Source organism: Phyllostomus discolor, chromosome 5 (genome assembly GCF_004126475.2).
Source record: "Phyllostomus discolor isolate MPI-MPIP mPhyDis1 chromosome 5, mPhyDis1.pri.v3, whole genome shotgun sequence".
Lineage (NCBI taxonomy): Eukaryota > Metazoa > Chordata > Mammalia > Chiroptera > Phyllostomidae > Phyllostomus > Phyllostomus discolor.
In genome coordinates this window covers 82,804,846-82,831,021 of record NC_040907.2, presented here as the reverse complement: position 1 = coordinate 82,831,021, position 26,176 = coordinate 82,804,846, and the positions used below count along the sequence as shown (strand labels likewise).

At 44.4% G+C, this 26,176-nt stretch overlaps 1 protein-coding gene across 6 annotated transcripts in view; it reads left to right on the top strand.

Moving 5' to 3' along the window:
- Positions 1 to 26,176, top strand: part of PHACTR1 (phosphatase and actin regulator 1) — a 297,087-nt gene that overhangs the window by 211,247 nt on the left and 59,664 nt on the right. For 3 of the 6 annotated variants that reach the window (XM_036026497.1, XM_036026496.1, XM_036026494.1), the window contains exons 5-6: positions 924 to 1,130; positions 17,018 to 17,339. In XM_036026497.1, the coding sequence (XP_035882390.1) occupies positions 924 to 1,130; positions 17,018 to 17,339 (529 nt within the window). The remainder of the gene's footprint in view (positions 1 to 923; positions 1,131 to 17,017; positions 17,340 to 26,176) is intronic. The other 3 variants (XM_036026498.1, XM_036026499.1, XM_036026495.1) reach the window with 1 other exon arrangement.

Sequence of the window (26,176 nt, the reverse complement as noted above, 5' to 3'; positions counted from 1 at the left end):
GGTATCAGTCTGTCATCTGCCAGGAGGCCAGCACTGAAGGGAGGCCCATTGTCGCTGCCCGAGACAGCTCTTCACTGGAGCCAGTTGGGGTTCCCCCAGAGGACAAGCAAGAATCAGGCCCAACGCAGAACAAAGGGCAATAAGGTGAATCGGAACAAGAAAATGATAATCCTGGCGAGTAAGAGAGAGGAAGGGGGAAGACAAACAGGTGTTAACTTGGAGTATCCTTCACCTTGTCAAGTTTATGGGAGCTGCAGGGGCAGGTGGGTGCCTGTCAAACTGAGGGCACCCCTGGAGGCTGCTCCCTGGCTCACATGGCTCCTGAGCCTGAGGAACAGCCATCCCAGGCCTGTGGGTGGGCTGCCTGGTGTCTGCCTTTAGGGTGTCATCATTACCTAGTGTCCCAGACCTAGGAGCAAGGACACAGGAGACCCAGCAGGCTTTAAAAACAAGAAACCACTCTCTTTCTCCCTAGCAAAGGCAAACAGGCCTAAAGAAAGGTACTGACTTTTGGTGCTGGCGTGGGTCAGAGGGGACCCTTCACCCCTCATCCATTACACCTGCCACCTGTTGGCTATCACATTTTAGAGCACCCATAGAACTGGTATTGTAAATGCCAGGATTGAAGTGGAAAAGCTTTGGATAGTTTTGAGAAAATGCCTTCTTCCTTTTTTTCCCTCTTAGTCCTTCCTTAGTCCTCTCCCTCTTCTGCCTCTGCCTCCCTTACGTGCCCCACGCCAACCATGGCACTTTGTTGGATTTCTGGTGTCCTCTCTTTAACTCTCCACATGTATGTGACAACCTGGAACAGTCGGTGCTCTGTTGTGTCGCTGACCCACGTCCCTGTCCTGCGTGCTCCTGCCAGCCCCACCAGCGCTGCGTTTGTGTAATGTCTCCTGTGTGTCATGTGGTTGTCCCCTCAGTGTCTGAAGAGAGTCCCTCTGCCAGTGAGTCTGGAGTCCTCCTGTCCCAAGATCCTTCAGCCAAACCAGTCCTGCTACTGCCCCCCAAAAAACCTGCTGCTTTCCCTGGAGACCATGAGGAGACCCCAGTGAAGCAGCTGTCCCTTCTCAAGCAACCCCCTGCCCTGCCTCCCAAACCCACTGCCAGGATTGCCAACCACTTAACAGGTGAGTCAAGACATCTGCGGAGGCATGCAGCCCTCCCTTCCCTTCAAGGGATAATCTCTTCTCTTGTTCTTTTTATCTGAACATCTCCTCCGTGAGGTTGCTCTGTGGGACATGTGGTGTTTCCATGTGTGTCTTGGTACACGCGGTCATGGCCTGGGTTTGTGTGTTTGTGTCAAGAAATATTCAATATACACCTGCCAGTCATGTGCCAAGAGCCATCAGTCGTGTGTATCTGTAAATATGTACATTGGCATTTATGTGACTAATTCTAGATTATTTGCCCATCTAGGTGAATTAGAGTCAATGTCAAAATATTTGCAAAGATAAAGAGTTGTACCTTGTTGCCTTCATAATGAGTTTGTCAAAACTCTAAATTCTTTGTCTTTAAATTATTGATCTGAAACCCAGCATATTTCTTCTATTAAAATTTATATCTGTGCCATTCTCTTAAAAATATAAAAAGCAAAGACAATAATCTATAAAATACTGTGAGAAAGAGTTGTAAAAGAAGAGTAAGCTTAAGAATGTTGTCTTAAAATGATTCTTGTATTTTCATTTTTCAAGTGTTACTTAACGAATGTACCTGTGGTTATTAAATTGGGCATCTAGTCGATTGCACTTCCCTGCATATGAGCACGTGAGTCAGACACCACTGGGCTTTAAGGCTGTGGTGCGTCAAGGACTAAAGATTTCAGAGGGTTGTTTCAAGTGTTGATGGTAATCCTGCCTGATACTGATCAACTGCCTTTTTACAACGTCTTTGGTGTTCTTCGAGTTTCTATTGATCTCTGTGCACTTTTGTAAGCTAGAATGGGGATAGAGGTTGGGAAGAATATTCACTTATTTTATAATAGAACAACTGAGGTTCAAAAAAATAAGTGACTTTTCCAAGCCTGGCAGGAATTCTACTGGAGAGCCACAATTAGGCCCTGTGCTTCCCAACTCCAAGTTCAGTGAGTGTTGTGGGGTGTCTGTCACGTGATATGAGTTCAGTTAGAGTACAACTTAAACATGGGGTTGTGTCAAACTCCTCTATCCATTATGGTTTAAAAGAGCAAATTTCCACCTAAAGGAACCATTCAACATGTTAACAACACTTTAGTTCAGTGCTCCCAAATTGAAGTGCATAGAAAACCACAGAGGAGAAAACGCTCTCAAAGGCCTCCCTCTGAGAGAACCCAGCGTTTCATCTGTCTTACCGATCTTATCTATCTAATAAAAATCAAGTCCTGCTGTACCCGGTCTTTTATCATCTGCTTTGTGCTTGCAGTGATATTGAGTGAATATTGCACATGATTTTTGTTGGCTGCTTGGTGTAGATCAGGATTTACTTGATTGGCCTCTTAGGGGCTTTCCATCTTCTCTACTGTGAAAACACAGCAGCAGATATCCTCAACAGCACTGGTTTTTGTTTGAAAGCATCTTTGAGTCTTCTCTAATTTGTTTTTAGAATTAGAATATTATTTATATATACAGTGGACCCTTGAACAACACATGGGTGAGGAGTGCCAACTGCCCATGCAGTTGAAAACCTACATTTAACTGTTGATTCCCTAAAAACTTAAGTTGTCCTTCAGAATCTGCAGGGAATTGGTTTGAGGACCCCTGAAGATACCAAAATCTGAGGATGCTCAAGTCCCCTATATAAAATGACATAGAACAATGCATACAGTGAGCCTTCCACATCTGTGATTCCCAAATGCGAATCGAAAACAGTGTAGTTATTTATTGAAAAGACATGCATATAAGTAGACTAATACAGTGCAAACTTATGTTGTTCAAGGGTCAAAGGCATATATAAAAATAGAGTGGCAATATGACTACCATCAAGAGTGATGCTTGTAGTTCAGTGCATGCAGTCTGATAAAAGATGACTGGAGAAGGCTGAGCTTGAGCTGACCCTTAAAGCGTGAAGGGCATCTATAGAGAATGAGGGAAGAACATTCCAGGAACAAAGACCCTAGGTGAAGACTCAGAGGGTGCCACATTCGGGTCCGTGATGAGGTGGCTGAGCCAGGAGAGGTTCCATCTTGCCATGTATTGAGAGAGGGTTCACTGGGTAAGGCATAAGAGGATTTATATTGTGTTCCCATAGCAGTGGAAAGCCAGAAGTTTTTGAGCAGGAGAGTGATATGGTAAAAACTAGCCTTAAAATTTTTTCCTGGGTTACTGTATAGAGACTGAAGAGAAAAAAGAAGGTTGAAGGCCTAACAAAGAAGCCACCAAGGCCAGACCTATGCCTCGTTCTCCCAAATCACTCATTGGATGAAGCTGAACCATTTGAGCCTGTGTAAGAGGCTGCTCCAGTTGTTGGAATATGAGCTAACAAGCATCGGGCTGATGGCAGTAGGGAGAGAACACAACACAAGATAAGACGTTTTAAAAGAATTGACAAAATTTCTTAGCCAACAACAGCCTTTAGTTTATCTAGTTATCGAATTAATGAGGACCCACTCCTCATTCATAGGTCCACTCTTCATTCATAGCTTCAGCTTTGTGCCCTGAACTTGAGTAGGTTGGTAGCCTTAGGATTCTTAATATTTGAGGGACTGGAGATATGTAAATTAGCCCAATCTCTCTAGCTTCCCTCATCCTTTCCCCAGAAGAGTGGATTTTATGTATTATTTGTAAACCTCACCTCTATATCAAATGGATAAAAATATACGAAAGCCCGTCATCTTAACCATATTATACCTGGTAGCCTCGTAAATATGATGAAGACAAAACAGGTGCAGAAGCCTGTGGGCTATGATTCTGGTGCTATCCTTTTGGATATAAACTCAGACTTGCTGAATTTTTATAACTGAGCCATCAGTCATAATGAATCTGCATCACCATGAGGCACCTGTATTAACTCTGTTCTATTACTAATTACTCTGGAGACATCTGGGCCATGTCAGAAGGAATTAATAAATCAAGAATTCTAGAACTCTAGATTGAGATTTAGGAGTTTCAGCATGTTCTCGTTACATGTTGTTCTGTGGACATTTTTGAATGGAAACACGGGACAGTTTGAAAGACACCAAACATAACTAACAGAGAGTGAACGGTGGTTGGTGGTCTGGTAGGATGCTGGAGGAAGCGTGAGCCTAAACTGGGGCTACTTCTGCGTATATGATTAGGGGAAAAGATGCAGAAATATCACTGCTTTGGTATTTGCCTCCACTTCATTAGCTTGGAGACTCTTTGTCTTATAAGTTTTCTCTGTCCTTAAGCCAGGTAGTGAGAAGCCCTCCTGCTGCTCTTCCAAACTATTTCTTTTTTCTCACACCCTCATCCTCATCCATCTCATCTTTTCCAACACCATCCTGCCCAGTAACACATAATAAAGCTCAGGAGTTGTCGGTCATTAGATTCCCTTCCATTCTGGAAGTACAGTGCCCAGCAGAACTGGTTGCTTAATGAATATGATCTGAGATGAATGATTCTCAAAATGCATGCTTCTTGGAAAACAGCTGACCCTAGAGGAACAGGGTAATGGAGGCAAAAAGACAAAAACCCACTGTCTTCTTCTTTACTAAGTCTTTACCAATCACCTCGCCTTCTGTCCTGTCTCCAGAAGTCAAGTATTAGACAGTACATGAGTAATGCATGCCTTCTGCATAAGTTATTGGGTTGGCCATGAAGTCCATTTAGTTTTTTTCCATAGAATAAAGGACACATTTTTCATTTTCACCTATAACTTTCTCTTTTTTTGAATTTTTTAAATTGTTATTTAGTACAGTTGTCTCCATTACCAATAACTTCCATGATTTTGGATATTTTGAGTATGTCAGCTGTCTCCCTCTATTGACTTCTAGTGGGTAGAGGCCAGGGGTGCTACATCTTCCAATGTATAAGACGTTCCAACAGCAAAAAATTATTTGGCCAAAAGTCAGTGGTACCAAGAAACTTCACAAACCACTTTTGACATGTTTGATCAGCCACAGTACCTTCTCCACGCACCACACAAATCTTTTCTTGCATATCAGTTGTGTTTTTACCTTTCTTAAATAATAAAGCATAATACACAAAAAATGTTGTATATCCTCTTCCATCTTCAATATTAAAATGGCTGTATAAAAATTCACCAATTTTGATGTTTTTTTTAAATGCATGCTGCTATGACAGCTGTCACAGTACAAAGTAACAAAATTGTCTTCAATGAAGTTACATACAACCAAACACTACTAGGGGCATCATATAGAAAAGAGTAAATGAAGTGGTTGGCCAACCTAATACCTATGGTTAGGTGCCCCATGAGTACCATTTGAATAAAGGATAATCAACCTACATGACAGATGGACTTCACAGTCTGACGTTCACACTTGGATAGTAATAATGGCAGCTGCCAGATTTTGAGAAGTTTACAGCATACCATTTAGTCCTGTGAGGTAGATCCTATGACCATTATTCTGTCCTTTCCCAGTGGAGAGAAGTGAAATTTAGAGAAGTTAAGTGTCTTGATCATGGTTAATAGCTAGCAAGTGGCAGAGGTGGGCTAGATCCATGCCACTGGACTCTGGAGCCCTCCCTTATAACCATTCGTTTATACCATGCCCACCGAAATACCTATCCTTAAAATTTAAAAAAACAACAAATCATTAGCTTTCTTTGTTTTTGTTTTTGTTTTGCTTTGTGTTTTAATCTATTTAAGACAAAAAATTATCCAGTCTTTCAAAAATAAATATATGTTCTGAAGGCACTTGTTTATAAAGAGGGGGACCTGAGCACAGTTGGGTTGGGTTTCAAAGAACATGCCAGAAGGAGACAGTCTATGAGAATAGAGAAATAGGGCAAACAGCCCTGGCCAGTGTGGCTCAATTGGTAGGAGCATCATCCTGCAAACCAAAAGTTCACAAGTTTTATTCCCAGCCAGGGTGTGTGCCTGGGTTGTGGGTTTAGTCCTTGGTCAGAATGCTTGTGTAAGGCAACTGATCAATGCTTCTCTCTCACATTGATGTTCCTCTCCCTCTCCTTCTCTCTCCCTCCCCATCTCCCTAAAATCTAGATAGATAGATAGATAGATAGATAGATAAGAAAAGAGAAAAGAGAGAAGAGAAGAGAAGAGAAGAGAAGAGAAGAGAAGAGAAGAGAAGAGAAGAGAAGAAAAAAGAATGGGGCAAATAACATTGGCTGCATTTGGCCACAATTCAACAAAAAAAAGGAAACAGTTAATGTTCCTTAAAAACAAGTCCTTCTGTTAACGTAAATGTGCCAAGGGCTTATTTGCGCTATCTTTAGAACCTGAAATAAAAGGAAACTTACTGTTTTATCAGAACTTGGTTGATTGCTAGTTTCAACATTACAAACTACTTAAAACTGCAAATTTACCTGACAGATGGCATCCATGCCACGTGGTATTTTTGAGCCTCAACACGTGTCTAATGAGAATCTTCTATTCAGTGCTTGTCAAGCCAAAACCGATATTTCTATTTACAGCTGCCTCTATAGTTTTGTAGACACTGTCTAAATGGACTATTCTACAGTTACATTCGGGTACATAATTTCATTTTTGTTCTCTGTCTCTGATTCTGTCTGTCCCCATTGCTTCCCTATCTCCCACCCACCATCCTTGTTCTCCTCTTCCGGCCTCCTCTCTCCCCAACCCTACAAAATCATCTAACTACTTTTACCTCAGTCCTTGCCTTTCCTACCAGAATTCTACTGTGACAGTGCAAGATAACTGATGGTTAGACCATTGTGACCTCATCCCTGCCTTTAAATGTTGATGAACTGTAACCCAGAATCCCCATGAGGAGTTTACAGGTCCATACTCTCTTGATAACTGATGCCTTGACAGAATGGGAAACTTACCTAACTTTACTCTTTATATCCATTTCTCCATACTTTTCCAGTCTTATCTTTTCTTTTCAAAATGCAGAAATGTTTTTAGTGCACAAACAGACTACTGACTAAAACATTTTTAAAAGGGTGCTTTCAGCTCTTACCTCTATGATCAGGGTGAAGACTGCAGCAAAATACCTTTCTTTTTTTTGTAGCACTGTTAGGTTGGAGATTTAATTTACTTGGCGCTTTTTTTATTGTGGTGAAAACACATAATATAAAATTTACCATTTTAACCATTTTCAGTACAGTTCAATAATGTTAAGGACATTCACATTGTTGTGCAACAGATTTCCAAAATGTTTTCATCATGCAAAATTAAAATTCTGTACCTATTAAACACTCCTCTTTTTCTTTCTTCTCTCTTTAATTCCTGGTTACCACAATTTTTAAAAATATTTTACTTATTTTTAGAGAGAGGGGAAGGGAGGGAGGAAGAGGAACATCAATTGTGCAATAGAAACATCAATCAGTTGCCTCTAGCATGTCCCCAACCAGGGACCTGGCATGCAACCCAGGCATATGCCCTGACTGGGAATCCAACCAGCAAGCCTTTGGTTTACAGAACGATATCCAACACACTGAGCCACATCAGTCAGGGCAGTAACTACCATTTTAATTCTTGTTTGTGTGAATTTGAATATTCTAGGTACCTCATATAAGTGGAATCATACAGTATTTGGTTTTTTTTGAGGGGGGGACTGGCTTATTTCACTTAGAATAATGTCCTCGAGCTTTATCCATGTCCTAACACATGACAGGATATCCTTCCCTTGTAAAGCTGAATGGAAGTTATATATTGAGGGCCTACTATGTGCAAGGCACTCTGCCAGCCCTCACATAATTTACAAAAGTATTCTTTCATTTACTATAGGGGTTGCAGGCCATTGTAAACTGCAGAAAACTGTTAATATGAAGATATATAAACATGGCTCTAAAGAAATTCAAGTGGTAAGAGATCAAATCCTTTTGAAGAATCAGAAAAAGTGTCATAAAGGAGGATGTATTTGGGACAGGCCTTAAAGATGAATAAAAGTTTGATGAGTAGGGATGGCAAAGGAAGTTGCTGTGATATGAGAAGCAGGGTACACAGAGAGACATGAGTGTGAGGCATAATATATTTAAGATACAGCAAATAGCCCAGCGTGGCAGGGACATGGGATCTTTGTAGGAAAGTAATGACAGATCAGTCATAATTAGGCTGAAGCAAAACTGTGGAGAGCTTTGAATGCCATGATTAGGGATTTAACTCTGGAGGAAGAAGTAGGCATCTTTTGCAGACTTTTAGCAATGATTACTTGATTTCACACAAGCTTTTCTTCTTGATGTTACTGTGGATAGGATGGGTAACAATGCTGGATGAATGAATGGAACTGCAGGTTGTCCAGCATCAACTTGAAATTGCAAAGGGCACCAAGCTGCTGCCCTTAGTTCTCCCAGGAGTAAGTTTCCTGAGGTCAGGGGTATGGTCTGCCCTGCTCCCTGTTATGTCTTTGGCCAGCACCATACAGCAGCAGAACAGGGGATCTTGTGAGGGAGAGAAGCCTCTGTCTCTGAGACAACTTCTAAGGAGGAGTTGGGTGATCATTTGCCCTCAAGTTCATAGCCAGATACTTGTTCTCCAGCTCTGAGTTCTGCCATGAATAAAATCTGATCCTCTTGCTTTGTGTAGTGTGGGAAGGACCCATGGTAACCTGGATGGAAAAGCAACCCCGTGTACAAGTAGTTAGCAGGTAGAACATGACAGCCATCCATTGGTCAAACTTGTGGTCCAGCCTCAGTGTCAGGGAACACACTGGAAATTTCAGGGGGAAATGAAGTGACCTTGTAGACACCTGCAGCAGATGGTTAGACCAGCCACCTCCATCAGTATAAATGCAAGAAATCTGAGTGCGTCCTCCAACAGTGAATAAATATTGTGCACCATGCAGATGTTAGAGAGAGAGAGAACCCTTTGTTAGCTGGGATTATATTATCTCTGGCTTTGAAGGGGGAAGGATCAGGCACTTTTTCAAATAACCAATCCACTTGCCAAGCTTTCATGGGCTTCTGATGGGTCCACCTTTTAACCAATCCATTCATTAGATCTTCCAGGGTTGTGCCTCTTATCCAATCCTGTCCTTTGTCCAGGCCAGATGAACAGGTCTCTGTGGTCACCATCGTGGCTCCCACTGAACATGTGCTTACCTCCCCCTTTATGCTCTAGCCCTTCCCCCCAGTGACCTGCAGGAAAGGACCAGTGGTCCCCTGGAGAGTGTGTGAAACTTCCTAAGGGAGCAAGCCTATGCTCCCTAGTTGATTATCCTTAATACTGTCTGATTTCCTTTGCACCCTTTTTTAAATTAATATCTAGCTACCTACACTTACAGAACTGAGAAATTCTTACATCTTTGTTCATCAAGATATGAAGTGCTACTATCATTAGCAAGTACTTCTGATACATCAACAGTTACAAATGGCTTTTGCAACAGGTGTTAATAAAGTGAGAAAAGAGGCTAGGGGTGTAATCATTTAACCCAGACTCATTCTAATGTCCTATGGCAAGAGAACCAGCTACAGAAATAATCTGAGGGTTTCATTCTTCTTGTCCAGAGCTGTGTCATATTTGAAAATACAGCCCTCTTGGGTTTTATGGATCTCTGATACTCACAATTTAGGTTTATGTTCCTTGTTCTCTGGAACTGGTCATTTTGCTTTTTCCACTCCAGAGGCAGAGACAGTTTTATGAATATACTGCACCTCGGTCAGTCTGGCTGCAGAGGACTCGTGCATTTCTAGGTCAGTACGTGAGGAGCTCCATGTGCACCCAGCGGGACCAGCCACTGCCATCATTAGAAGTGCAGGAGGTAGAGTGAGTCCCCCAACAGCCCATAAAAGTCATGTAGCAGAGACATGCAAAGTTTTATTCAGTGATGGACCATTGAGGTAACGGAAGCATAGTCATCCCTGGATCCCTAGAGGAAAAAGAGCCAAAGTCCCAAAAAAGGTTAGGTATCTTTCCCGGGTTTTCTCACTGCCGGGTCTGCATTCTTCTCCACCAGCTCTCAGTACTGGTGCGGGACCGTGTGCAGGGAAACAACCTGGACAACCCACCTTTTCTCTCCTGCTGTTCTTTGCACAGCACTGCAAACTGCAAAGATGGTCCTTTGGAAGCCTCTTTGCTCCACTGCTTGATTCACTTTCCCCTGGCTTTTTCTCCTACTTACTTACGATAGAACCACCATATTCCCCATTGCTTTCTTGGCTTCCACCTTCCCACCGCCAGTGGAAAAGCATGAGGCCAGGTGAACTCTCACAGGTGTGGCAAGAGCACTGTTAGTAACACTGCAAATGTGTATAGTGTTTGTAATTCACAAAGCATGTCCCCATTACCTTGTCTGACCCTTACACCACCAGTGGGGGAGGCAGAGAACATATTATTTTGTCAGAATCCATGAAGACCTTATCTTTTGAACTCTTGTTACCTATTAAGGATTGTACTAGGGTTATTTTATACGCAGGTCCTCTGTTAATCTGTTTGGGGACTTTGTAAAATTATGAAAATGTGCCCTCTGGAGGAATGAATTAAATAATCTGCCCTTTCCCCCGGGGTGGCGCAGGCCCATGTCAGTACAGACCGCAGGCTGGATGTCAGTGCATGCGTCCCCTCAGCTCCTACGTGGAGGCTGCGCAGACGCTCATCTGTTTCCTTCGCATAGCAAACCCATGAGGAGGATAATGTGCCCTTTCTACAGATGAGAAAACCAAGGTTCCCAAAGGCCAAATGCCTTAGGCAAAGAAACAGAGCTTCTTGATTTTGGATCTGGGATTCAGCCCCAACTCTACTGAGTTCTAAGCTAGTGGTGTTTTCACCAGGCCTGCAGCAGAAGCTTCCTGAAGCCCGTGCCCAGTCCTCAGAGAGCAAGACCTCCCTCCCCCAGAAGGACCAGGGCTCTTATCGTTTTGTCTGTGGAGGAAGCAGCCTCTTCACCAATGAATGGCTCTTAAAGGATCACTTTCTCAGACTGGAGAGTTCAGTGGGGCCTCGTAACAATGCAGACTCTGATTCAGGAGGTCTGGGCCTTGCCCTGAGAATCCACATGTCTGTCATGCTCTGCTACTTCCAGTCCTCAGACCATACTTTGATTAGCTGAGCCTTAGTTTAAGAGAAACAGATCACTAAGTTCTACCTTTTCACACTGCTCTACAGATGTGGTAAGAAGGAAAACCAACAAATGTTTACTGAGCACCTGATATGCACTAGGCCCAGACTGTGCTAGTGAATAGGTGAGGAAACAGCCAAACCCAGTGTGAATTAACTAATGCATCATATCCACCTACTGCAAAAAAGGAAGAAGGGAAGGGGAGGGGAGGGGAAGACAGAGGAGGGGAGTGGAGGGGAGAGGAAGACAGCGGAGGAGAGGGGAGGGGAGGGAAGGGACAGAAAGATCAGTAACAAGTTAAGAGAAGTGAAGTGGATTAAATGGGCTCTACGTGGAATGCTAGGACAAAAGGAAGCTCGGGGCCTGAGAGAACCCACATAATTGGTTTATGTGCCCATAATGTGTGGGCACATAAACCAATCTAGCCAAGGGCAGGCCGGCTTCCTGAGGAAGCACTTCAATAGTGATGATAATGGGAGCAACAAGAATTACAGTTACTATTTATTTACCAGGTTGCATATGCTACAGTTTATGTATTTTATCTTAATTTTCACAATAGTCCTCAGATATTTATTCATCCCCATTTCACAGATTGGAAAGCTGAACAGCAAAGAGTTTAAGTGATTTGCTGATGCTATCAGAGCTAAACAAATGTGTGGTTTTTACAGTTTATCTTCTGTTTTTCAGTAAGACAAATTTTGGTCATGATTTTGTGCTTCTTAGTCCAATAAAAACTTAACAGCACGTTCTCAAAGTGTGGTTTCTACCGGGGTCAGAAGGATGTGGCAGCTTATTTACCAAACAGACCCCTGAGGCCTTGTGTAGACCCACTGAGTCTGAATCTCTGGAAGGGAGGTCCGGGGTTTTGCCTCTCTCCAATCCTCCTACAGAGGTTGATGAAGTCACTACCCCCAAGAATTTGGTATCCTGGAAAGAAAAAGTGGGTAGCATGCAATTCAGTACCAGTCCATTCACCTCACTCTGTCATTCTCATTACAGAAATGCCAGTGCCTCACTGAACAGAAACGAGTATTGGGGGATACATTTCTTTATTCACCTAACAAATGCTGCAGTACACATAGGGAAATTCAAAAACCCGGGAGGAGGAAGCAAGCGGAGTTTGATGCATTGAGTTAACACTGTCAGAAAAGCTAAGCTTTTGATTAATTATTTCTTGCTTGAGACAAAATTTTGAAGAAAGGCTTTTTAGGCAAACCTGTCTAAAATGTCCTTAAAGTATTCTAAAGCAAATAAAATAGAAAAATCCAGTCACCAGGAGTTAAGAAATCTTATCATTCTCAAAATGTTCAATGATAAATGATTTTTATAAGTATAAAATTAAATTGAAAGTGCCACTGGACAAATTGGTTTATGACCAAATCCTTTAACTGTAAACTTTAGATTTAGGCAAGCTGGTCCCTAGGTGACTAGATGTTAGGCTAATTACCTTGCAGTAACTTGGTTTCTTGCACATTGGTCTTTCATTTTTTACATGTTGAGGACATTGAAATGGACCCTGGAGACCTTGATGATGGATGACTTCAGGATGGACATTTGCCCAGGGGCTGGATGGAACAGATGCATCCCTGTCATTGAGCTCTGGAATACCCCAGACTGGGGTAGCATCATACTCCATGCAATTTAGCACCCAGAATCAGTGATTCTCAACTCCCCGTGTATGGCAAGCACCTGGGAAGCCTTTAAAGTCCAAACACCTGGCCCAGAGATGCTGACTCAGTGGGTCAGATGAAGCCTAGGAACAGAAACTCCTAGCGGACACCAGGGAATGGTTACAAGTGGTCCTAGAACTCTGATCTAAGGATTAGCACCATTTTTATTTGTTCCCAGAGAAAAGAACATGAATAAGAGTCTAAGAGTAGTTTTCAAGTATGATTTTTTAAACATATAAAGCTGAACCCCACCCCATCCTAGGTAGGATCCCTGAGCGGGGTTGTGGGTGGTCTGCATCAGAATGATCCTAACGTGCCCCTGCAACTGACAGTCATGGGGCTGCCAGAACTCTGGGTCGTGGAGTCCAGCGCCTCACCATTGCTCTGGCCGGGCACCCTGTGGGGAATGCTGACATGCATGTGGGTGGAGCCATCCACAAGCCAGTGGAAAAGACAAGGAGCTGGTGGGAACCAGCACAAAATCAAGCAAAATTAAATGGGGGTGTTGGCCACCAGATCAGAGTTTCAGGCATTCAGGGGAGGAAAGGCTGCAAGGGGAAAGCTGGGTCTTCTGTTGTGCTTTGGAGGGTGAATGCAGTTTTGATCATCAGGCACGAGCAGGGACAGCATTTCGGAACGTGGGGACTACAGGCTCTGAGGGGATGTGCGTGGTTATTGGGAAACCCAGGGTGAAAGCTAGCCTGACCAGAGAGGCCAAGGAGATGTAGGAGCTGGACAGGAGTGGCCAAGAGTTACACTGGGACTTACAGTGTTGACTGGAGCAAGGAGCTATTGTGTGACCTCTTGCATGACCTTTGCTTTACGGGGATGACTGATACCAGGCAGGAATGGATGAGAGGGCTGGGACCCTTTTATCCACATAAAATAGGAGGTGAGGTCCCAGGCTAGTGTCATGGTCAGTGGGGCAAAGAACATAGAAGTTTACAAGGGACAGAAAGATAAAGAGATAGACAGAAATTCATAATGACTGATCTTGTACAGCTGGCTTCAAATCCTCTCTCTAGATCTGTCATAAGGCAAGACTAGCTATTAAGATGTCATAAAGATGTAAAAAATAGGCACTGCCAAGTTTCTGAAGATCTGAGCTGCCTAGGCGCACCCAGGTCATCCACAATGCTGGGGAAAGATGGGGACTGGAAGCCGACGATGCCACCTAGTTTTAACCTTTTCCTTAATTTCCTCCCTTTTCACCAAATCCACTGAGCCAAAAGTTATTTTAAATGATTCATTCACATTGTCTATCCCTATTTAATTCATGCTCATGTGTAATGAAACACCCAGGAGGAAGATGCAGGCTGATGAGAGGGAGAATAGGGTCTCCATGTAGCCAGTCTTTCCTGGGACAACAGGAGTAACCATCTCCACTAATTTGGTCCCACTGGTCATTTCCTTCTTGCCAGTTTTAATGGAATTCCTAGCGAGCATGTGGCTGTTTTCCAGTGATGAACCCAAGTAAGTTCTGCTGTGGAAGTATGAGAAGTAACTCTGGAGGAGCGAGTGCAGGAAATCAGAGCTTAACACAGTGGGCTGAACCTCTGTAATCACTGTGCCTTCCTGGGCAGATGGTTCCCAGCTGCCCTCCCGGCTCTGCTTTCTCCTGCCTGAGCATATTAGCACCTGTCTGCCTTAGACACACACCTAGACCCACAAAGGATGGAATCATGGGCTAAGGGTCCCTGAGGAAAAAACGGTAACACTTCCAGACACATTGGTAGGTTTGTGCTAAAACTTCCAAGAGCCACAGGAATGCCTCCTTTAGGAAAAGGAACAGGACAGAGGTGGTGAGTGTCTGCATCTCAGCCACTTTGGAATTAGCACCACTGTGCATGGGGGAGGGTACTGAACAGGATGAGCCTTTCGGGGGGGGGAGCGTGAGAGAGCCTTGTGGTCGTGATGGGCTCACATTCTGGTGTCAGAGAGCCATCCTGCCAGGCCACCTGGAGCTATTAGGCTTTTCTGTACCTTGGTTGTCAGGTCAGCAGTTTAGTGTCCGTACAGCCACAGCTGCGTGATCCCAGAACTCTGGCCCATTTTGTGTTCATGTCTGCCTCCTAGACTGTCTCCCTCTGGGGAAGGTGTGAATTCATCCCTCACAAGAGCATCACAGTTTCAGCTTGTTTTGTAAACATGTCTTGAACCTCTGGCTCTGTGTGAGCTGGGCACCTGGTCAAGATGCTAAGGGTATAATGACGAATTATTCACCGTCTTTGTTCTCCAGAGGAGACAGCTAGGTAAACCGGACACGCAGTTCAGTGCCTTCAGAGTCCAGTGCCATCACCTGTGAAAGTGAGATAATAGTGGTGTCCACGTCACAGGCTTGTTGTGAGGATTCCTCTGGTTAGACATGAACGGCACTGAGAACCACCTCTGGCACATAATAAGCCTGATGTAAGTGACAAACTGGTGACGAACTGACATTGTTGGCACTGACATACCGCATCGCTTGCCCACAGTAGGTCCAGCAGGTGCAGAATGGGAGGAGTGAAGTAATGATCAAGGAAAATTTTTCAGGAGAGGTCATTTTTGAACTGGGTCTTGAAGGGAGAGTAGGAGTTGACCAAGAAGACAGCAGAGAAAAACTTCCAATTTGAGGGGAGAGTAGCAAAAGCCAAGGATATGGAAATACGAGGTGGTCGAGGGAACTCAGCATTTCAGGAGTGAGGGTGGAGGCCTGTGGGTCGTGGTGAGAAAAAGGCCCGGTCCAAAGGGGAGAGGCGCCTCGAGGGCTCACCTCAGTTTCCCTGTGAAAGAGAGGAGGTGATCACTGAGGGCGGGAGCCAGGGAAGACGTGACAGCCCGGGTGGGGAATGTGAGGGACAAAGGCCACCTGGTGGGATGGAGCTGAGGATGGAGACTACGTTTTGGGGTGAGCAAATAAGTAAAATCCACGGGAGAAAAGTAGTACGTGTTGTAGGAGAGATTCTGATTAGAAGTTAGATGGGAGAGGTTACTTTCAACTGGAAGAAGCAGAGCAGACTTCATAGAGATGCAGTATGAACATGGAGACATGGGCTGAACAGCAGAGAGACTGCGGCAGCTTGACTGATGTGTCAGGAAGTGGAGGTTTATTTCTAGGCTATTGGTACGTTTTAAACTGAGGAGCAACATGATCAGATGTGTAGTCTAGGAATGTCTTTTTGGCAGGACTGTTACAGTTAAACTGCCACATTCAAAGCAGACCAAGAGTTGGAGAGAACTCTAAGGCCTCAAAGACCAAGAGTAGAACCCCACAGTGTTCCCCAACACGAGCACCAGGTGTGAAGTTGAACATGCTCGCCCCGCTTACACGTGTGCCAGTCCACCGTCCCCCCACCCCTCCCCTGCTGCCCTTCCTGGCCACATTCTCCCAGGGAGCCTGCAACCCACAGGATTCAGCCCCACCCCCACCAGTACTACATGATGCCCAAGAATATGGGGTACCACAGAGGACTACAGGGTCACCCTTAAGATGCCCTGAGGGCTGGTCTAACCCTAAACTTTCCTTAATTTGGGGCATCTCCGGAAAGCTTCAGTGCTGCTGTTATGAACCAGTGAGTTTGTGTGGGCCAGTTCCACCAGGCCCCCGGAGTGCCTGGTGGAGCCTTGCCACAGTTTGAAAAGCCCACCGTGGATGCCATGTGAGTGCATGGGCCAGTCCAACCAGCATGCCCACAGCTCACCACCATATAGAGCCCCCGAGCCCTCCATGTGACAACAGATCCTCACAGAACATCCCCACAGGTGTGGAGACCATCTCTGGGTTACAGATGAGGGAGTAAGGGTTGGCAACATTAAATTCACTTGTGGAGGGTACACTGTTAGTGAACTTGAACCTAGGCTGACTTCTAATCTCTTGCCTGTTTGAAAGAATATGTTCACACTGTGATGGCCAAGTGTAGTCATCATGGCACATCGTAGCAGTCTTTTTGAAGGTCCGTGGGTTTCCCTGAGCAAAAGAGTGCATTGCACTTGTTCGCCACCTTCTGCTGCTATGAGCCTCAGCCTGACCGCTGTGTGACAGACAGCACCAATGCCTGAATCCCTGAGGGCCGTGGGCCAGCATACTTTAGGCAGGAAATGAGAGATGGTGGGTACTTGCTGAATAGCACTCACCTTGCTGGTGTCTTCACTGGGTGCATTTATCTCAGGGCCCCTCAATGGCCACGGCCCAATGGTGGGCACGTGCCGTGTCCTGGGGTTCTTCCAGTGCTCCAGACTCACATCTACCTCTCCCCTCCTTCTGCCGCAGATCCTGGTGCCCCTGTGAAATTGCCTTGTCTGCCAGTGAAACTGTCGCCTCCGCTACCTCCAAAGAAAGTCATGATCTGTATGCCTGTAGGGGGGCCAGACCTCTCCCTGGCATCCTACGCAGCCCAGAAGAGTGGCCAGCAGGGTGGGGCCCAGCACCACCACACAGTCCTACCATCCCAGATCCAGCACCAGCTGCAATACGGCAGCCTCAGCCAGCATCTCCCCTCCGCCACCGGCTCCCTCCCCATGCACCCATCGGGCTGCAGGATGATAGACGAGCTGAACAAAACGCTGGCCATGACCATGCAGAGGCTGGAAAGGTAATGGGGTGGGGGTGAGGGCTGGAGGGGAGGCCCTGGCTGGGGAGGGGGAAGAAGAAGGGCTGGGGGTTTGATCAGGATAGAGGGATGTGAAGACCAGGGCACGGATTATGCCCCTGGGGCAAAGGGGTGGAAGACCAAAATCTGAACGTCAAGGAAAGTGTGGAAGAAAAAAACAATGTTGCTGATTGCCCACCTGGAGAGCAATTACATTTATCAAAAGGGAAAAGTAACATCTATGCTAGCACACACTGATTTTCTGTAAACCTTAACCTTTTTTGGAAGCAGACACACATAATCATGAAGAGTGGGGAGATGGGGAGAAAAATCTTTTGATTTTCTATTTCATGTCTTTCTGTACTGTTTAGTTTTTTTATTTTATAGATGTTTCTTTTATGATATAAAAATGCCCATTTGAATGTAAAATCAGAAAAGATGAGAGCTGGCAGACCAGCGGTGGAAAACTGGAGGGATGGGAAAGGTGGAGAGGTGTGCCCTGGTTCTCGCCAATGGATGAGGCAGAGCACTATCGTCTGCTCAGATGTGTGGGAACCTCTAATATTTAACAACGGGAGCAGCCCCCTCTTACACTAGAATCTGCTCCCAACAGCACTGCCAGGAGATCTGCCAAGAAAACCCGGAGGGCGGGCCTACAGCATGGACCCTGCCTCCCCAATGCCCGGAGAGCACTCATGCTGGTTCTGAGTAGCTCTGATGTGTGTGTGCGTGTGTGTGTGCACAGGAAGAGATGGCTGAAATTCCCCACTATGCCTCCAAGGCATGTTCCTTGACCTAGTGCCCTGGCATGGACAGAAAAAACTGGTGATCTGGCATGAAGGGACTTTTAGTGGCTGTCCCAGGTTAGTGACCTCTGTTGACTGGGTCCTACAGATGGGAAACTGCACTGTGGGGTCTGAGCCGGTTGCCAGGCAGAGACCCAGAGGCAAGGCAGACACTGTTGGGAGCTTTCTGTTGCAGTTTCCCCACTCTCAGTGGCTTTCTCCCTTCCTGCCGCTCCGGGCGTCTGTGCTCGGGGAAACCTGTGACTCGGAGGGAAGCGGCTGCTGCGAGTGAGTCTGACTTGATTGTGCCACATTAACAGCTGCCTTCACAGAAGAAGAGAAATGTACTTGGCCCCTTGTCATCATTTTCAACTACTGTTGTTGTTGTTAATGAGGACAATAATAATTTAAAATGTTGATGGCACTTTTTAGTTGATCGCACACTTTTGTTATCATCTTAATCCTCACCCCACCATGGGAGACCACGCACAGAAACTGAAGAAGGCTGAGTCCCCCAATGCCAGCTACTCAGAGAGGGGGCCACCAACTGCTTGGTGCCCATCCGCAACCAGGTACAGAAATTGAGAGCAAGGCTCTGCACACTTTTATAGCAATTTGACAGACTAATTTTGTCTGTTGAATCTTATAATAAAAAAATTTCTTTTTTTGTGTTTATTATATTTTTACAAAAACATCTATTTGTGAAGGGCTGAAAATTATAATACGTAAATCAACCACCCACCAACAGAACTGGCCCCTCCCATCGACATTTTGGGAAGCACTGCCCTAGGTAGCAGCTCCAGAGGCCGCACCTTCCAGCTGGGGTCTTCCGGCTGCAAACCCAGAACTCTCTGTTCCAGTGCAACTGCTTTCCTAAAGACCTAACAGTCAACGCAGTTCCCTATCCCTGTGTCTGCTGTGTACCCAGTAAGTTTTTGTATCTCTCAGGACCTTCACTCAATTGAAAAAGATACTCATGACAGTGTACTAGGAGGATATTGCTAAATACATTTCCACTTAACGCATGCCATTTGAAAAGGTTCATTTGGAAGTACTAAGCAACAAGTTACACTGTGTTTCTCAGTTCAGTAATTTCTGTGTATTTGTAGAACTTCAGGTGACTATAAACTAATGGGTACGTCTTGGTATAAACTGAGTCAGATTCTTCATCAAAATGAATCCCAGCGAACAAATGTGGGGTGGCAGGAGAGCAGACACTATGGGAGGTGGGGGTGAGCAGGAGGACAGTATGAACTTGGCAGCGGAGCCAAAGCAGTCCCCAGGCTATTCTTACCTCCTCTGTCTCCCTCCCTCCCACCCCAGGTCAAGGCCCAGAGTTGTTCTGATAGACTGGCCAGGACATAGAGAATTAATGCATAGTTCACTTGGAGAAGCTTGCCCTTCAGAGAAAGAGAGGCTTTCCTCCCAAACAGTTAAAGGTTGAGAGATTTTTCTGAGCATCCACACTGTCTTCCAGGACTCCTGGCAGAATCTGGGAATGGAACAAGGTCTCAGGCCACTTGTCAGTTTAGTGCAGGAACTGCCGCTGACTCCAGTGATGTCATTCTTCTTTTATTTTCTAAAACTCCTCCCTGTTGTTCTGACTAAGTTTAATAAAGAAGGAAACAATTATTTTTCTCTCTTCTCCTGGCAATTTCCAGTGACTCCCCACCCCCAAAAAAATAAACACTGCAAGAAGAAAGAAACATGACCGAGTACTTAGGAATTGTGCCCGCAAAGACCCTGAGTCTCACAGAATGTCACCTGCAGGGCACTGGCCCAGACCTGCAGTCCGCTGCTGATGAAACATGGTGGTTCACATGAGAATTGAGTGAAGAATTAAACAGCTCTAATGTCTGATTTGGACCATAATTTGAATAGTCATATTACAATTAAAAGGAACGTTGGAGACCATCCAGGCAAGCAGCCCCCACCCATTGCAGTGTGCCTGACTATTTGTCCTCTCGTCTCTTTGAGAAAGGGAACCTCTCTAGGTCCCAAGTTAGCCCACTGCATTATTAGCAAGGTCTGATTATTACAAAATTCTTTATTATATTAAGCTGAAAGTTTTACTTATTATAAACCCTCAGTCTTATTTCTAATCTTCTTTTACTGTGAAGGCCTTCAAATCTTTGAAGATAGCTTACTTTATCTGTCTTCCTTCTTCTATACTAATAATTCCAAATTTATGTAATCATTTACTGAGGTGGTTTCTAGACCTTTTACCATCTTTTTTATGTTCTTCCAGATTATTCTAAATCTGTTCTCATTTGTATGACGTTCTTAGTAATTACCCTAACCTGAGCCCTGCTTGATGACACTAAAAAAATAGCATGTGGTTAGATAGTTGCAACATTGGCTCACCAGATCCGGTGGGAGGGGTGCGGCGGAGAGAACCAGAGAGCAGAGGAAGCAAACTTGAAGAGTTCCATGTTTATCCAAAGCCACAGGGCTGCCCTAGGCAGCGTGGCCAAGCTGGAGGCACCCCCGCTGTCATGGCTGAGCACATGGGTTCCAGAATCCAGCTGCCAGGGTTTCAATCTCAGAGATTCCACTTTTCATGCCTTTGATTCCTCATGTGTAAAACAGGAATATTAATAACACCACCACCCTCGCTAGAGTTGTTTGTGAAGAAAATCACTCATCTTGTTGGATGGCATAAAGGTAAGTGTCCAATAATTGGTGGTGAATGTTAAGCAACATTATATAGCACACAAAATTTGCCTTCAGTTCCCCTGAAGGGCAAGTTGTGAATAGGTCTCATCTTATTTTGTTGTAGATTGTTTGGTTGTGTCCATTTCCTCAACTAGTTGTTTTGGTTAGTTTTCTCTCCACCAGTGATGATTCATATCTCTTTTGAAGGTGACATTTTATCATTTCAAATAGTGTGCAGGGTTTATTTTTGATATCTGTAGTAAGCTCTGTGATGTAGTTGGCATCAGTCTTGGAATTTACACTTCAAGTCCTAATCAGCCACTAATTCTCATTCCCATCTTAATTCAGTTGATCAGTTCTATTAGCTGAGAATTAAATTACCACCTTCCAGAATATTGCAAATGTAATAATTTCAGAAGTGGACAGAAAAAATTGAAATCAGTAGCTGCCCAAATCCCTTCAACCTCTAAAATTCTATTATTCAATAATTATTTTAGGGCTTTCAAAGAGCACAAACCATTCATTGTTCTAATATAAATACATGTCATGGTAACAGTTACTTCATGTTACTTCAAGGGTCACAGGAAATTCTGAAGACTGATTCTTGGTTCTGAACTACAACAGATGACCCCCAGGGTTTCTTTTAGCCTTCACAATCTGCAAACTTCATTGGCAGGTAGAAACAATAATGTTTCCACCTGCAAATAAAAGAGCACTTCAGGATTATGAGCAGAGGTGCATTGGTGCCCTAGCAAGAATCAAACTCTGAACACCAAAGTGTTATGTCTGCAAACTAGCACAGTTGCAGAAGTTCAGAATTTTGTTCATCATCATACAAATGGCAAACACGTTTAAGTGAAATGCGTCTCCAAAGAAAGATTCCTTTCTCTTATGTTGATGACCATCTCTTTAAAATCTTATGCAGTCCCGGGTAGACATTTGTCCCTGACCCTTTGAGGTCAGAGTTTTATCAACCTCTTACTTTAGGTCAGTTCTTTGATTTGAAAGCATGTACTTATCATCTGTAAGTGACTGCCTATAGTTATTGTTTTACAGTTTAACTGCTATTCCCAGGGGCATGATCAGATTTCAGTGCAAGGTATTTATTGTTGCTGTGAGCAAGAAACATTTACCCTGCAAGGTTGGTGAGCAGACTGGTTAGAGGAAGGTTAAAATGAGACTGTACAAACCATTAACATCTTCTGAAGTCTTAAGAAGATTAAAAAAGGAAGTGTATTTTCAAGAGAGAGAATCTGTACCTGAATTCTTATGTGTACATTAATAGAAACTCTGGCCTAATACATGAATGTTGAATCTTTGATCTTGCAAACCATCATCAAGAAAGATTTTGCAGCCCAAAAATATAAAAACACTAGCCCTGGTTGGTGTGGCTCAGTGGATTGAGTGCCAGCCTGCAAACCAAAGGGTCACAGGTTCAATTCCCAGTTCAGGGCACATGCCTGGGTTGCAGGCTAGGTCCCCAGTAGGTGGTGTGCAAGAGGCAACCACACATTGACGTTTCTCTCCTTCTCTTTCTCCTTCCCTACCCCTGTCTAAAAATAAATAAATAAATATCTTAGAAAAATAAAAATGCTAAAGGAAATGTTTTAATATATCAACAAATAATATCCATAATGACTGGATTTAGATAATTGCCAGTGTTCAAATATACCCCTAGCTAGAACAGCAGCCACCAGCACTGACGTTCACAAAGCACCATTGATCTCGCAGCAACCTATGAGGTGACCCAATAGGTTTCTCCATTTAGCTGATAAGGAACTGAAGACCAAGATGCACAGCTAGTGAATGGCCCAGCTGGGACTCAAACATAGGCCTCCTCACTCCACCCTCTGCCCTCCTGGCACCACCGTCCAACCAAGTATGACCTAGGATGTTGGCTGGTGTCTAGGTATGAAGTCTTATGAAAGAGCCACCACTGGATGGTCCCTCCATCAGAAATGGAGAACGCAGGGGTGGTGGGCTGCTGGTCAGACTCTGCATGTTTTATTGGTTCATTCATCACATCCCCAGCCCGGACAGTGTTTCAGAAATGTGGGTTGGTATAAAGAAGGTCACGGTTTCTGCTCACTAAGTGCGGCAAAAAGCAAAAGCTCTAAGTTAGAGTTTCTCATCTCGGGAGGCCAATCCTCGGCCATGATGAAACGCACGATGTGTGCCTGTTTTCCTGAAATGGAGCTGATTATTTCTTGGCTTTCAGTGGTTATTTCTGTCATTTTTCATCCTCCAGCACTGCAATTTGTAACATAATTCCTCGCGCATTTTTGGTCTCTAAGAAGAAAACAGCTGACTGTTCCCTGTCCCCTCTGAAAACTCTCTTGGTAACTCGTGCCAACTAAATTGCAAAAGCTGGTCCTCCTGAAGTTTAACTTCATTTCCATCGTCATATTTGTAGATAATAAGCTTTATATGTCCTTTGAGGAGATTAATGTCTTTTTTTCATTTTCATAATTGTTGCAATTGAAATCAGATGCTAGAAAGCAACATTGCTTTATCATACATTTTTCTTTAGAAATGATAGTGAAATGGTTTTCAGGTATTTTCAGTGAAGACTAAGGATTTGAAATACACAGTGATTTTTAATTTGAAAACCTGCCCTAGGTTTTCTATAAGAGTATCAAAGGTGTTTGATAACCTGTAGTCCCCACCCATGTTGAGTCACATGCTCTGCCATGCACGTGGCGGCCTGCCCATTACCACGTGGTAATGAATCTTGAAAAGGGACCGACGGTTGTCCTGGCCCTGAAATGCTGTGATGTCTTGGCATTCATCCGTTATGAATTATTAAAAAACAAGCTGCCTTTCCCTCACTGGTAATAAACAGGAAAGGTAAGGCAGTCTCTTAATTTTTAAAATTTAGAGATTTCTAAAAAATGTGACCATTTAAATAGGAAAATGGGGAAAGTAGATTGGGAATCTGAGAAGTATATTCTCAATGTGCATGTGTCCTACTTGGTTTAGTACAGGCAAAGGACAGAGTTGAACTTTCCAAACAGAAGACTCATTAAATGTTATTCATGATAGAGACAGAAAGAGAAGAGAGAAGAATGTTTTTCACCTCCCTGATGGGTCATAGGGGCATGATGAAGAAGAGAGTTTGAAATGCTTGCTTTTTTATCAGTCTAAGACAACAATTTTGCTCTCAAACTTTCTGAATGCTTCTGTTTTTAGTGTATTTGTTGTAAGTAGCAGGCCTCCTGTTTTAGGTAAACAAGTGTTTATTCTTTCATCTTTTTCATGAAGGAAGACATTCAGGCAGGCCCTTATATCCTCTGGGGAGACAGCAAGGACACAATAAAGTCTGCATTCTCATGAGCTTTCCTTTTAGGGGGAGAGGCCTGAAAAGCCAATTACAATGTTACATTTTGCAAAGTGGGGACAGGGATCTGCAGAAAGGTAAAGCGGGGGACTGGGAGGAGATGATGGTGATGCCTTTCTGTCCTCAAGGAAATGCATCATTAACGTTGCCACAGTAAACCCATGCCTTCCTCCTTCTCCCTGACAGCACTGCATTATCCAAGGCTGGGGTATCCAGCTCGGTGACTATTCTCGCCTCTCTCGTATCGTATTCTCTCTGCACACCTGCTCACCCGCTCACCCAGCCATGTGCCACTCACACCAAAAATATTGTACAGCTCAAACCTAGAGTTCAGACCTGCCTCTGTGTTCCATAAGAGCCTCTAACCCTGTGGCTCTTCAAAGCAAAATTCACACTAAATGAATAGTTGGGTTCTGTGAACATCTATTATCTTTGATTTTCATTATACAGATAATTATTATATTCCATGTTTTCTGAATTTTTGGTGCAAATTGCACTTCATAGTGAGCATATACATAGACAAAAAAATGTAGTGAGGGTCCTCTGGGAGGCAACAGCATGGTTAATGGGAGGACCACAGGCCCTTGCAGTGAGAAGACCCAAGGCCACATGCTTGCTGTAATCGCTTCACTTATGTTCTCAAAAACTTAGTGTTCTCGTCATAAAATCAAGGTAATAACAACACCCTTCCTAGCTTCGCAAGTTTTTGTGAGATTAAATGAGGTCATGAGCATTTACAAAGCACTTTTACAGGTCCCACCAAGGACGATGTGTGTTAGCTACTGCAGCGAATCCGAAGGCTGCCCTGCTCCTGCCTCCTGAGCGGTCAGCCCCCGGCAGAGGGAATAGAATGGACATATTCCAGCCCGGTGCGGCTGCCCAGCATCTTGTGAATGTCACGAATGCTCTTGGGTTTTTGCATGCTCATCCCTGTAATATCTGTCAGGAAAAATTATATCATTTGGAGCTACCTAGATGGGGGACAGAATCCCATTTTTCTCCCTGTAGAATAATCTGGGGTCTTTGATATTTATTTAAATTCATTATAAAATAGCATATAAGAAGAAAGTTTAGGGTCCTTTTCTACTGCACCTTACAAAACAACCTAACTCTGGACAGTCCTAACTCAAGTGGCCCGACAGCCCGTGAGTGCAGAACTGGAACACGGACGCCCTTAAGCTCTCTCTGCTCCATCTGTGCTCACGGAGACCATCCTGGCACGGAGGGCACCTGGGCACCGTGCCATTCTTCCTTGCATAGACCTCTGTGCTTTATCTCTTTGGATTATCTTCTTAGGAAAAAACTCTGGATCACTATATCTAAAACCCTAATTATTCTTTCACAAGGATACTTCCCCTGCAACAGCAAGACCATAAGGATCAGGGATCATTGTTTTAGTGAATTCAATGATGAGAAGTGTAACATGGCCTTCTCTGGTTCCAAGAGACTTCAATCCAAATACATCAGTTCCAAAAACATGCCCAAAATGGGAGTTGGATGTGAAGGAAATGGATAATCAGCCTCCGTCTTTGAAAGATTTACAGTCAACGGGGGCAAAGGGTAAATGCTTAGACATGAAATTACAACATAATGTGACCGGTGCCGCGACAGAGGTGAGAACCCAACTGTGGGAACACAGGGGAGGAGCTGATTTCTCTTGGAAAAGTTAGGAAACGCTGTTCAAAAGAAATGGCATTTGAACTCTCCCTCAAGTGCGAGTAGCATGCCTCAGTAGCCACACTCTGAGGGGATAGTTCTGAGGTGGAGCCATGCAGAGGGAGGAGGCAGGAAAGTCCACAATGTGCTTGGGACGTGGCAGGTGGCCCGCTGTGGCGGAGACACTGGGCGTGCAGTAAAGAGGGGTGACAGATGGGACTGAGTGTCCTGAGGGTCAGATCGTAAGGTACCCCCTACTCCCTGCCAAAGAGGGTGGAATTTATCATTTACAGTGAGACCCTTCTAAGGTCTTAACTGGGAGAACTGTAGGATCAGACCTGTTTGACAGTAGTAGTAAAGAATGGGCTGAGTGGTGGGGTGGGGGGAGAAAAGAAGGTTCTGGAAGA